We start from the raw sequence: 11,902 nt of genomic DNA on the forward strand, positions 1-11,902 counted from the left end.
ACATGGCGACCGAGTCATGAGCAACACTATACGACCATGGTTGATAACAACGATATTGGCTGTATGGGCAACGTCATTACAGTGGACACGGAAACACGCCCCAGATGCTAGCCCCCAGCTCTCTCGCGACACTTGCTACGGCTGGTGATGTGTGCGTGACATGGTGATGCTCCTCAGCGTTTCAAAGCGCCTCCTGTGTGCCATGCTTCGCCAAGATGCGGGGGCACAGGCACAACAGAAGCTTAGTGATGATCCCGGCAGCTCGTACCAAGGCCACCCCACGCGTCTCCGTTGTGCGCAGGCGCTATCGGCGTAGCGCGTCGCCCTGTTGACGGCAGAGGGAGTGTCTGGAAATGAGGCATTATTGACATGCGTTGTTTTTGTCTCCGGTGCGCTAGGCGTGCTTTTGCCTGCCAGCCCACGGTTCGACTTGTGTCAAACGGCCAAGGCGCTCGGTCGGAGCGTGGGCTCGCTGCGTCTCCATCAGTCACTGCAGATAAGCAATAGGCGATGACATCGTTGCTGCTTCTGCGGCACAAGAACGGTTAATAGGTGGCAGGGGTCAAGGTCGAGTGGAGCCGACGAGTAGCGTCAGCGGCGGCTTGCAGCAACCAGACGCAACTGTGGAGGCGCGAGAGGAGAGTCCATGGGGAGTCGCTGGCGTCGAGAGCACCACGAGAAGGACCGGTGAAGCTGCGCAGAGGCTTTCTTATCGTCCCAACAAGGGAAACAAGTTGCAAAATAGCGAGCCAACACGTGCAAACACTCGACCGCTGCCGAATATGAGGCTGGCGATCATCGGCTCATCTACGACGAAATGATGGCATGTCGCGCCATTGGCTGCATTGAGTAGCTCCCTCCTAGCTCCCTCAACCCTCGCGTTGCTAGGTCCCAGCCATTCATCTACTCTTCACGCTGCTCTTCGCCCCGAATCTCCAGCATCCCCAAAAGCCCACCACCAACTGCCCACCGCAACGCGCATTCGCGATTCACTGTAAGTTCACTAATTCCATGACCGCTCCCATCCCCGGCCGAAGCGCGCGCACCTACCCTTGCAAGCTTGGAGGCTCCCGGCCAACCCGCTAGGACCCGGGGCCAAACAAAATGCCTCATCAACTGCAGAAATTTTCGGCGAGCCGGCGCATTTAAAAGCGGACTATCAGCCTCTTGTTATTAAGGCTTTTGATTTCACTCTTTGATGCTGCACCGCTGTCGACCTGCGCCATTCAATTAACATCGCCGAGTCCCTCTGCCGTCGCGACCGTTCCGTGGGTTTGATCCGATCGCGCTGACAAGCTTCCGTCACCATCAACAGCTGCCAATCAAAGCTTCAACCAGCTCGACAATTCAAAAGAGGTCCGATTCAATTCGTAAATGTAAGCTTAATGCCGCTTTCTTCTGGAGCTGTCCACAAGCATGCGCGCCGCGTTATCGCATCTACGCCATCGGGACGAGTCTCGCGACAAGCCTTGGCCGAAGATCCTTTTGCTCGATAGCTCTCTTGGACTGAATCGCGTTCGCCCAATGCCTCTGGCCTGTGCTTCTCCAGCTCCAGGAATCTCTCCAGCTACCTAATCGAATATCTTCTCTAACATCTTCATCCCAGAAACCCACAAACACAATGGCCGCCATTTCTATGCCCATCGCCGCTCGCGCCGAGTACGCTCTCCATCAGCTGGCCAAGCGTGACAAGAACTGGGCTCAGCGTGAGCCCGGTGTCATCGTCGTCTTTGTCATTGTTTTCCTCGTCGCCGTCCTGGTTATTGCCATGTTCATCAACAAGAAGGTACATCACAGCTTCACCAGCCACCTAACTTTACACTTCTCTAACATCCATCACAGAGGCAAGCCGCCAAAGGCATCGCATAAGATACCCCATTGATTCGAGTTGGAGCGCAGCCGAACAGTACGATATGAAGGAGGACAAGACATGACCCCCGATACGAAGTCATAAAGCTGTATGTTGGACGGGCACGAGCTTGTGTATAATGTGTTTCAATATTTGCGTATAGGATAACGCGGGCTTTCCTTGATGGGACTGCACTGTGGTGCGAACGCCTATATTCTTAGGCTTCGTAGTAATAATGAACAAGTCAAATACCCATTGAGCAGTTGTCGCATCGAACATTTGAGGTCCACATGAGATTGCTGAAGCGTAAATGATGGCTTCTGAAAGCTGCATAATCGTAATATGCAGCTCCCTAACCGACTCACCTGACATTGATCAGTTTGACCCAATTTCTTCGTCGCTCTGGACTTCGTTCTATCTGTGGGTGTCGCCTTTGCTGCCATCCAGGACCGTCGTAAACAAATACGTTCTCACCGCCGTCGTTCCTTTTCTAGCTTGGCTCGCTAAATCGCCTGCAAACGCAAGTTCAGACTTGCTGCACGCTCTATGGCAGAACAGGCTAGCACAAACCGGTCCCAATCGCTTCCTTGCGAGACTTTGCAACTTTCTTCTTTCCATTTGTCTTCGCTTGACACAACTCATCCTCATATGCCGATCCAAGACCAAGATCACTTGCGGAGTTAGCAGATAGGTGTCAGTTCATTAAATGTGAGAGTGATACCATGTAGCGATATGGATAGCGATCCCAGAGACTGTAGTGTGCTTAACCCGTCTGCTATGTTTGATGATACCTTGAGATCGAATCCTTCACATCATAGTGTGACGTTCTGGTTCGAGGAACCCCAGCAGTGGTTGAGAGCCTGATAGGGCATATGATCTTCAGCGAAACTATTGTCATGTCACATTTTATGCACCTGATAGGCCTTTGTCGTTGCGAGTTTTGGTATCGTAGAGCGCAGACGCGAATACCCCGCAACCCCATGGAGCAACTGCGTGTTTGTGCATGGGCAGGCACCAATCCACAACCGTAGGCTGCTCTAGCCATAGGCAGCAACGAAAGCAACCTTGAACGCCTCGAAACCACGGCGCAGATATGTATAGTAGTTAGTCATACTCTTACTACGAGAACCACAAAGTTCTCATCTCAAAACAATCCAGACTTCCTCTATTCTGTTACAACCCATCTTTCAACAACACACGTCGGCAAACATGCCGGTCACAATCACAGTCACGGATCATAAATCCGAAAGCTACCACAACAGAAACGCCAAAATCGCCTCGAATGATGCACTGCTTAGAGGCACTAGTCCATCAGATTCCAAAAACTGCAAATGGATAATTCAGAGCTCCGTCTCCGAGGACGAGTTCAATAAATCTCACATCAACGAGTCGAACAACGGGTTCGTCCACGCAGCATTCACAGCATATAGCTGGCACCATCACCTTGTTATCCGCCCCGAAGATGTCTGGTTCGCCATACTATCGCAGCTGAATGTTTACATCAACGCCAACGCCGAAGCACTGCGCGACCACTTCGTCTCGCACCAAGGGCAAAAAGAGCTCAGAGTCAAAGAGGTTGGTAATATCCATACTGTAGATTTTGGCATGCTCGCACGACGCATGACAGCGTTGATTCAAGAGAACGTCAAGGACCCTGATCTACGAGACTGGATCATGCCAGCGTTCAGCACAACTACGGTTACCGATCGTACGACAGCTGCAGTGCTCATGATGGGCAGCATGAAGGCGTATTTCAAGTATACATGCTGTCTTATGTGCGGAATTCCTACGGTCACTCTGTTAGGCGAACGCGCAGACTACGAAGATATTCTTAAGAGACTCGAAAAATTGCCAGAATTAGGCCCTGAAGCAAGTACATTTGCCGACCTCCTCCGCCCTGTTCTGCGCAACTTCATCGCAACTTTCGATCCAGAGCAGTTTGCTGTCTCACACGATTTCTGGTCCAAGATCGCGCATCATCTTGGTGGAGGTAGTGGGCCGTCATACCTGGGAGGGTGGTTGACAGCATTCTGCTTCTGGAACGACAAAGGAGAGTGTATGTACGATCAGCAGACAGGATCCCATAATTTATGGGAAATCGACTCGGATAGGTTAGAATTGGATGGCATATCTTACCATCACGTTGATATCTCTGATATCCCCAATGGCTTTGCTTCCGTGCCAGTCTTGGTAGACGATAATGGCGAAGAGTACAAGACAAAGATGATTGCCGGATCGCTGGGTATCAAGGTCACAAGAAGAGACAATTCACAGGCTGGAACAGAAGAGAAGCTGGATTCACTCCAGTCACTGAGTGGGTGGATGATGTATGAGATCAAGGAGTAAAGCGATAGGGGTTCGCTTTGTTGAGCAGTAGCTTTGACGACGAGAGCGTGCAGCTTTGGGATATAAGCGGAAAAAGACACCGTGTCAGTCAAGTGAGTATTGCAGACTAGTCTTCTCAGTCTATGTTTAGATTGGAACAGGGAACAATGATATAATTGCTTAAATTTGTTTGCATTTACATCTCAAAAAAGTACGAATGTGGCTCGAAGAAAATCAACTTCTGCGCAAAATCGCAGATACATACAGTGAACATAATCCAGTGACTCTCCTCCTGCCGCGATAATCAAGACTACTCTAAGTGAAGGCCATGCTCTTCTTGATCTCCGCAATGGCTAGCGCAGGGTTCAGTCCCTTGGGGCACGTCCTTGAGCAATTGAGAATGGTGTGGCATCGGTATAGACTCATGCTGTTGTTAAGAGCATCCTGGCGCTCAGCCTTTTTCTCGTCTCGTGAATCGGCGATCCATCGGTAGGATTGGAGAAGAACGGCAGGGCCAAGGTACTCCTCCTGGTTCCACCAGTACGATGGGCATGATGTTGAGCAGCAAGCGCAGAGAATGCATTCGTAGAGTCCGTCGAGCTTCTTGCGATCTTCCTTGGACTGGCGGAACTCACGACCCTGGAGCACTGTTAGCATTCATGTTTGGAATGATCTCGTTGTATGCACGTACATCTGGTGCAGCAGTGGTGCGCTGCAGGTATGGCTTGACCGATCGGTATTGCTTGTAGAAGAGAGTCATGTCCGGTACGAGGTCCTTGACAACGTACATGTGGGGGAGCGGGTAGATGCGAGATTCCTTGGTGGTGTCGGTTGGAATGCGGCCTATTGAGTCCTGTTAGCCTCCAGTTCCCATCTGCAATGCGATTCCACATACAAAGACATGCCAGGGTGTTGACTCCGTCGATGTTCATGGCACAACTTCCACAAATGCCCTCGCGACAACTCCGCCTGAAAGTCAGGGTCGGGTCCACCTCGTTCTTGATCCTGATGAGCGCATCCAGCATCATGGGTCCGGTCTTGTTCAAGTCGAGTGTGTAGGACTGCATCTTGGGCTTGGACGTGGGCTCATCTGGGTTCCATCGGTAAATGTGGAAGGTCTTGGTCTTCGCATCTTTGCTGGGCTCAGGCTCCTGGATTGTCGACGTCTTGCTCTCTGGGATGGGCGAGCGCGAAGCATCAGGTGCGATCTTTTCGGCGGTCTTGGAGATTGGGTCCCGGGCATGGACGTCGTTTACGGAGGCAAAGCCACGAGAGAAAACTGCCGGGCGTACGGCTGCCGTGGAGCGTTAGCAGTGCTCAATTGATGCTGTGATACTGGGCGCTATACGTACCAGTTCGCTGGGTAGCCAGACGAGTGAAAGCGCGTATGGAGGCCATTGTGTCTAGGGTGGAGTGGAGAGTGCGGGCTGAGGCTTAAAGGTCAAAGTGTTGCTATCATCGAAGTTGTAGCGCCAGGGCGCCACTCAAGCTTCCTCGGTTATGACAACTGCTATTCTCTGATTGGTGGCGCCCGTTCATCGGACGATTCCGGCTTCTTCGGTCCTTCGACGCCACTACATCATCGTCGAAAACGTCAACACTTGCTACCAACATCTCACACTGTATTTCACAACATAATGACCATTCGCGCACCAATTCCTATGTCAACATGTTGTTCTGGACTCTTCATGTGCATACCATCGGCCTCGTAGAAACCGGCGCAACCGAGTCGGCGTCTTGGGTACATTGTCGGCTTTATGCAATTTCTTTGAGCTCGTGTGACCATTTTCGCGAGTTAGATATACCGAACTTGCTGACTGCAGAAAAAATAGTACTATTGTGGTGGCTTGATGTTGTTCCTATCATGCCTATGGTGAAAGTCTCTGGGCTCGTACTACCAACCTTACGAAGGCAGTATTTGCCTGAAGGTTTCGTGTCCGCAGCAACACTAAGTATGCAAACCTCTGCACTTCTAGCATGTCATTTTGAATCCTCTCTCGTTACTTAGGTCTTGCAAATTCTATTCTCTATCGCCCACACACTTCTTTGCAGTTCCTGTTACTCCTCTTATCACATTGCACATCTCACTTGTGGCCTACCCTCGCCTACCTAGGATCCTAATGAGTCGAATCTTGTATACACAAACTGATCTTTCGCTGTGTTTATCTTCGTCGCTTATGTTCATGTTACTGCCCAAGCTCATGGACTGCTATTCAACGTCGTCGCGTCCTTTTCCTCGGTATTATAAATCTTTATAGTTTCGACGCCGTTCTGATGACACGGTACCTAGCTAATCTTGCGTTCTTGTTTGTCTATCCAGCACTATCTCTGGATGCTGTGCGCCATGTTCTCGCTCTTTCCTCGTTTGCATGTCGACTCACCTTCACCACTCATATCACTAGAACAGCAGGCACGACGAAGATCGCGTGTCTTAGCTCCACTTTGAGCTCTCGTTACACCTCATAGCGGTTGAACACGAAGACGATCCCTTCAAGTCACCTGTTTGTTCCAGCTATCAGCTTGGCGGGAGCTTTTATCGCCAAATCACCGCACCCTTCTCGCTCTCTCCATCACTGCCCTGCGCTCATACGGTCGCGTCGCACACACAGTCGTATCCACCACCAACTCACCATTGTTGCTAGAATTGTACAAACAATGTCTTCGTCACCTCAGGTCAGTCGTCTGCTCTTGCATTTGCTTTTGTGTCTTGTTGTTGACAGTCCTCGAGAGGCACACGCCCAGCAAGGGCAGATTCATTGAAGGTAACATGGCAAGCAACTATGGCAGTCCTCATCGAAGTGGTCGAAACGCCCGCTTTCATAAAAGCGATCAGTTCACTGTTTTGCCGAGCGTGGTAGAGGATAGCTCCCATGGAAGCGCTTCCACCGACTCATTCTCTTCTTCTGGAGAATCGCTGTCGCAGCTGGGCGCCAATGATCCCGCAGACCATGCCATAAGTGCACCTCGAGGACAAGTCAACAATCAAGCGTTACAGGTTAAGCAGCTTGTGAGCCTTGCTTAACCCCAGAATGCTGTGTAGAGACTAGCCCTAACATTAATATAGCCAACAACTCCTCAACGAGCTCGCCGGATGACAGCCAACGGAAGCGGCATGACTTCCATTGTCTCACCGACTTCCGCTTCTCCGCAGACTTCTCAACAGCACGGTGATTCTGGTCAGAAGAAGTTCGGCAAAGTCGACCATCTCAACGACTTCGGCATGCAACGTCGCACTTCTCATGCTAGCCAACTTTCTGATAACTGGCGCTCGTCCGGTCGTCGACCATCCACCACGGCCAATCCCTTCGACACATCTCCGCCTTCGATGACTGATGTCCCTGAGTATCTAGCTGTGCAAGAGATGGCTTTCCGCCAGGGTCAGCATGCCTCAGATGACTCTCGAAACTGGGTCCCACCGAGTCCTTTCGCGAAGCACTTCGACCATGTCTGGGCTCAGTATTTCAAGATGGGTGCGGCCTATGGAGGATTGCCTGCTGTACCGCTCATAACATCATCTTCCTCACGCGGTAACTTTCCCTGGTCAGTCTTGATCAACCCCGCTACGCAGGATCTAGAGCACCCCAACGGCTCGTTCGACATGGAGTGGGCTCGTAAGATGTGTCTCATGTCGTTGAACTGCATGAAGGAGCTCATCTATGTCGTGCGCGAGCGCCACAACGATTGGCGCAAGATCGTCTGCGACGTCCCTCTCCCGGTTCAGCAGGCCATTGTAGCCTTCCCTGACCTCTGCGAGTACTATGCGGCTCTTCAGCACGAGGCTCATCAGGCGTTTGGTAACGGGCTGTAAAGCGTGCAACAAGCATCAGCTACACAATCAGTGAAGCGGGAGCACTTGCCGCAACAGCAGGTTCCAAGCCGCTTCTGATGACAAGTACGAAACACGCCTAAGGTTTACTAAAGGCTCCACTCTGCCCAACGTTCACATGGCTATCTGAGGTTTGCTTGTACAATGTTTCCTCCAAGGAGGCTCAATAATTACTTTTTGTTGTCATGGTGTTTCGTGGTGGGTGTTGGTGGGGTTTCGGCGCGTTCTTGTTAAGGAGCATCCCAGTAGGATCGCCCTGTTTGTACAAATGTCCACGCCTACCAATCTCACGACGTCATGTAACGACCCATGTACAAAATGTGGAACCGGCATAGAAGCCTCAGGCATACTGTAGCACAGATACGCATCCGTGAAGGGTAGCAAAAATAAGTTCCCCCTACAATGGCTCAAAAGCAACGACACATGCCTCAAGTGTTCGCGTGGTGATACTGCCACGCCATATCACGTGGAGACGCGAATACGGGAGGAAATGGCTCCGGGCCTTCTGGGATTCCAGGATTTGCGAATATCCGCGTCATTCACATCATATCAGATTTTCATCTCCATCTAATATAGCCGCGTCAAGTCGCGCAAACAGCAACCCTGAAAATGACAACAACAGCTCCAGCACGTTCACACGGCTTTGATCGCCAGCACAGCCTTTTGCAGCTTGACTGCAGCGCCGACCTGCGACACTATTCGCGCAACCTCGGTCCAGGCGTCCAGGAGCGCATCTTTCAAACAACGAGCGACGCACTGAGGAAACAACTGGATGAGCATCGCGATTTCCTACTTCGGCATCAACAGCAACAGCCGCGCTTGGCTCCTGCCCCCGTAGTCAGCGGCCCAGCGCCCGGTACTCCTCACGCATACACGCAACCTCATCCCTATCCACAAGTTTCTCAACCTCCGCTACAGGCCGCCGCACCCCAGCAGCTGGTCCATCGCCGCGCCGAACCTGCCATCGTTCCAGGTGACATTAACACATACCCCCTCGCCCTGCGCGATGCCCTGTATGCACAGAAGCTGATCCCACGGGCGCACGACGGCAGAACCGCATTTCATGTTGTGACCAGCAGCAAAAACCGCGATATGGGCGAAGATACAAAGGTTGTAGGGACTTGTGGAACCATGCTGGCAGCGAACGAACTCGCGGCGCGTTACTTTGTCGAGCACTGTATGGGCGACGTTGCTGAAGCCAAGTTTACACAGCTGGCGAGCGGCGCATTACACTGCGGTGCCGGACCTCACAACGTGTACGTGCAAGAGGGCAGGATGGAATGATGGGAGTATATATACAACAGGCCGCGGACCCGAGGATATGGTCTGTCTCAGGTTCCGCGGTACCCTTTACCATCTGCAGGGTCTGCTGCCCTACCCAATCCCGTCGTTATGCCTTGCCCTTCGGAAACGTTAGATTTACCAATGTTGGAAGCAGGAAGCGTATCGTCACGACCTAGTCGACAGCTCGCGGTCAGTTTCCAGGGCTTAGCGCTATCCCGCAACCAGCGAGCAGCATGACATTATGCCGAGCTGTGTCATGGGAATGGCCGATTCAAAGGTGATTCTCTACAACCTGCGCCGGGTCACCGGATTTAAACGAGTGCTTCATTTCGCCGGCATTTGCCAGAAAATTAATGTACGTGCGGCAAGACCAGAGAAGGAAAGGAATAGGGCTTTACAGTTCTGGAGATGATGTTGAATTTGGCCAATATGTATTGTTATAATCTTTGTAGAATTTATATGCACACTGTTGCTGGAACAACTACGACCTGAAGGGGTCAATAAGTTCTCAACCGTCTCACCACGTATTTTACCGTGCATACGACGCTCTCCGCACCGAAGTCATCGATACATACGTGTACAGCCTCCTTTACATATCGTGTTACATGTCGGTCATACCTCGCGCGCGTGGCATAACTACCTAGTTCCCCTCCGTCCCCCGAACCAATCGCCTTGACATGGGAAACAAGTCAGCAAGAGGGACACGGAAAAAACGTAGTCATCTGCTTGTCTATACCGGAGGTCCGTTCCCTGCTCACACTTCCCAACAGGGCAGTTTGTAGAATACTTGTCGATCGTGGTGGGCATGTTCCGCCAGTAATAGTCTTGTCCGCCCGCTACCCGCCGGCAGGGCAACTAACAAACTTGGCATGCCCTTGCGACTTGTCCCTTACTTTGTGAGAATACAGACTACGTCATAGATTGCGATTGGTGTCTCATAAGTCTTGGACCGGTTCGAGGATAAGAAAGTACAGTCAAGGCCTGGTATTTTGTGTGTACATCACCTGGACACTCGTCGCATTGCGGAGATCACAGAACCTACCCTATGCAACGGGACAAGCGATCCCATTTCATAACCTCACACGCCTACCTCGCAACCACCCCGCAAACACGCAACCATGGCGCCTCCAAACACGCCCTTCGTCTATCGCCTCTGGCATCTCTACCTCGAACCCTTCTTCGCCCTCGGCGGCGTATACCATCTCCACTGGGCACCGGCGCAATACTTCACCTTCATGCCGGCAACGTCGGCCTACCACCCGGATTCACAAATCGCCTATGACCAGCTCGCTTCAGCATACCTATTCTTTGCATTCACAGAGGGTGTTCTGATGCGGGTTGTGGATGACAGGAGGACGTGGTGGTGGATAGTGTTGGGGCTGGTGCTGTGTGACTTGGGGCATTGCTATGCGGCTTGGTGTGAGATGGGGACGAGCGGGATACTAGACTTTGGGGGCTGGAGCGACAAGGATGTAGTAACCAACACGTTGAATGTGCTGCCGGTATTGGTAAGGACGGGGTATCTGTTGGGAATTGGGGTATCTGGGGACAAGAGTGTGAGTGAGAAAAGGAAGAAGAGGGTCTGATCTGGAGAAATGAATAGCTCGTCAATGTGTCACTAGTACGGTCAATATGTACAGTTTGTCAAGAAGACATGATGGTTTCGCATACACCGCAACCGGTTACTTACGAGGGCTGCATATGTACAGGGTGAAGCGAGAAGTCGTTGTAATGTTTCGGTCTCAGTTGGAGGATGCATGATATCTCAGGACCCTCGTGAGATTCCCGACAAAATACTGAGGGGAAGGAACACGCAATGGACTTGTGCGACCTTGTCGTCAGTTCTCAGGCATGCATGCAACACAAGCGACTTGCAGAGTCTCTGCAGTCCGCATGCATGGAAAATACAGTAGCATGTGGGGGTAGGGAGCCGTGGGAGGGTCTTGATGCAGGTGAACATCGGATTCTTCGCGCAATATCGGATTCTGTGCAAATGCCATGACGGCGCAAGGTGCCGAAGCGCTACTAAAAGACTCAACATTTTCCCCGCCAGCCCTCATCGAGATGCGCCCTCGTCGCATCCAGGCTGCAAACTGCCCGGGCTGAACGGACGGGGCGACTGGCATCGGGACACTGAAGGTGCGCACAGGATCGAAGCAAGCTATGATTGATAGCCCCAACGGTTGCACGCGCCGTAGTCTCTCTGATTGGTGTGCGGGGCCGTGTGATTGGCGACTAAATTGGAAGCTCCCGCAGCTGTCAGGTTTTAGCAGAGGATGCGCCGGCGTAGATTTGTCTGACGACTTGTTTCCGTGGTACTTGCGTAAATATGACAATCCTCGAGTCAAGGTTCTGTGAGACGGTGGAGAGGCCCACCAACGCGCTGTGCTCGTCCGGTGTGGCCGTACGTCATACCGCGGGGCTGAAATCTTGCAATTTGCGGCCATGGACGTGAAAGTATCAAGTACACCCCTTGCCGTAAGCCGCACGCCTCGTCCAGGAACAACAGCCAGATATCTTGGATTTTTCCTTTTCACCCCCTTACACCTCCGGTAGCTCTTTCTTGCTTGGGCGCCAACTTTACCTGCGGCAGTAAGCCCTGCTTTCCCTGGGACGGG

General features: G+C 51.9%; 7 protein-coding genes across 7 annotated transcripts; 5 read left to right on the forward strand and 2 right to left on the reverse strand.

Moving 5' to 3' along the window:
• Positions 1–1,621: 1,621 nt before the first annotated feature.
• On the forward strand, positions 1,622–1,869 carry GT037_007708 (uncharacterized protein; the record flags this gene model as incomplete). Its single annotated transcript, XM_038932755.1, has 2 exons — positions 1,622–1,786; positions 1,843–1,869. The coding sequence occupies 2 exons, from the start codon at positions 1,622–1,624 to the stop codon at positions 1,867–1,869; spliced, it is 192 nt and encodes a 63-aa protein (XP_038784256.1).
• Positions 1,870–3,058: 1,189 nt separating this feature from the next.
• GT037_007709 (uncharacterized protein) lies at positions 3,059–4,195 on the forward strand (the record flags this gene model as incomplete). The annotated part of the gene is made up of 1 exon (XM_038932756.1): positions 3,059–4,195. The coding sequence occupies one exon, from the start codon at positions 3,059–3,061 to the stop codon at positions 4,193–4,195; it is 1,137 nt and encodes a 378-aa protein (XP_038784257.1).
• Positions 4,196–4,489: 294 nt separating this feature from the next.
• GT037_007710 (uncharacterized protein) lies at positions 4,490–5,572 on the reverse strand (the record flags this gene model as incomplete). The annotated part of the gene is made up of 4 exons (XM_038932757.1): positions 4,490–4,813; positions 4,866–5,017; positions 5,070–5,468; positions 5,527–5,572. The coding sequence occupies 4 exons, from the start codon at positions 5,570–5,572 to the stop codon at positions 4,490–4,492; spliced, it is 921 nt and encodes a 306-aa protein (XP_038784258.1).
• A 1,257-nt stretch (positions 5,573–6,829) lies between these two features.
• Positions 6,830–7,982, forward strand: GT037_007711 (uncharacterized protein; the record flags this gene model as incomplete). The annotated part of the gene is made up of 3 exons (XM_038932758.1): positions 6,830–6,847; positions 6,903–7,181; positions 7,239–7,982. The coding sequence occupies 3 exons, from the start codon at positions 6,830–6,832 to the stop codon at positions 7,980–7,982; spliced, it is 1,041 nt and encodes a 346-aa protein (XP_038784259.1).
• A 627-nt stretch (positions 7,983–8,609) lies between these two features.
• Positions 8,610–9,284, forward strand: GT037_007712 (uncharacterized protein; the record flags this gene model as incomplete). Its single annotated transcript, XM_038932759.1, has 1 exon — positions 8,610–9,284. One exon carries the CDS (start codon positions 8,610–8,612, stop codon positions 9,282–9,284), a length of 675 nt encoding a protein of 224 aa, XP_038784260.1.
• A 1,118-nt stretch (positions 9,285–10,402) lies between these two features.
• On the forward strand, positions 10,403–10,870 carry GT037_007713 (uncharacterized protein; the record flags this gene model as incomplete). The annotated part of the gene is made up of 1 exon (XM_038932760.1): positions 10,403–10,870. One exon carries the CDS (start codon positions 10,403–10,405, stop codon positions 10,868–10,870), a length of 468 nt encoding a protein of 155 aa, XP_038784261.1.
• A 252-nt stretch (positions 10,871–11,122) lies between these two features.
• On the reverse strand, positions 11,123–11,284 carry GT037_007714 (uncharacterized protein; the record flags this gene model as incomplete). Its single annotated transcript, XM_038932761.1, has 1 exon — positions 11,123–11,284. One exon carries the CDS (start codon positions 11,282–11,284, stop codon positions 11,123–11,125), a length of 162 nt encoding a protein of 53 aa, XP_038784262.1.
• Positions 11,285–11,902: the final 618 nt, after the last annotated feature.

This window comes from Alternaria burnsii (assembly GCF_013036055.1).
Source record: "Alternaria burnsii strain CBS107.38 chromosome Unknown 693, whole genome shotgun sequence".
Taxonomy (NCBI): Eukaryota; Fungi; Ascomycota; class Dothideomycetes; order Pleosporales; family Pleosporaceae; genus Alternaria; species Alternaria burnsii.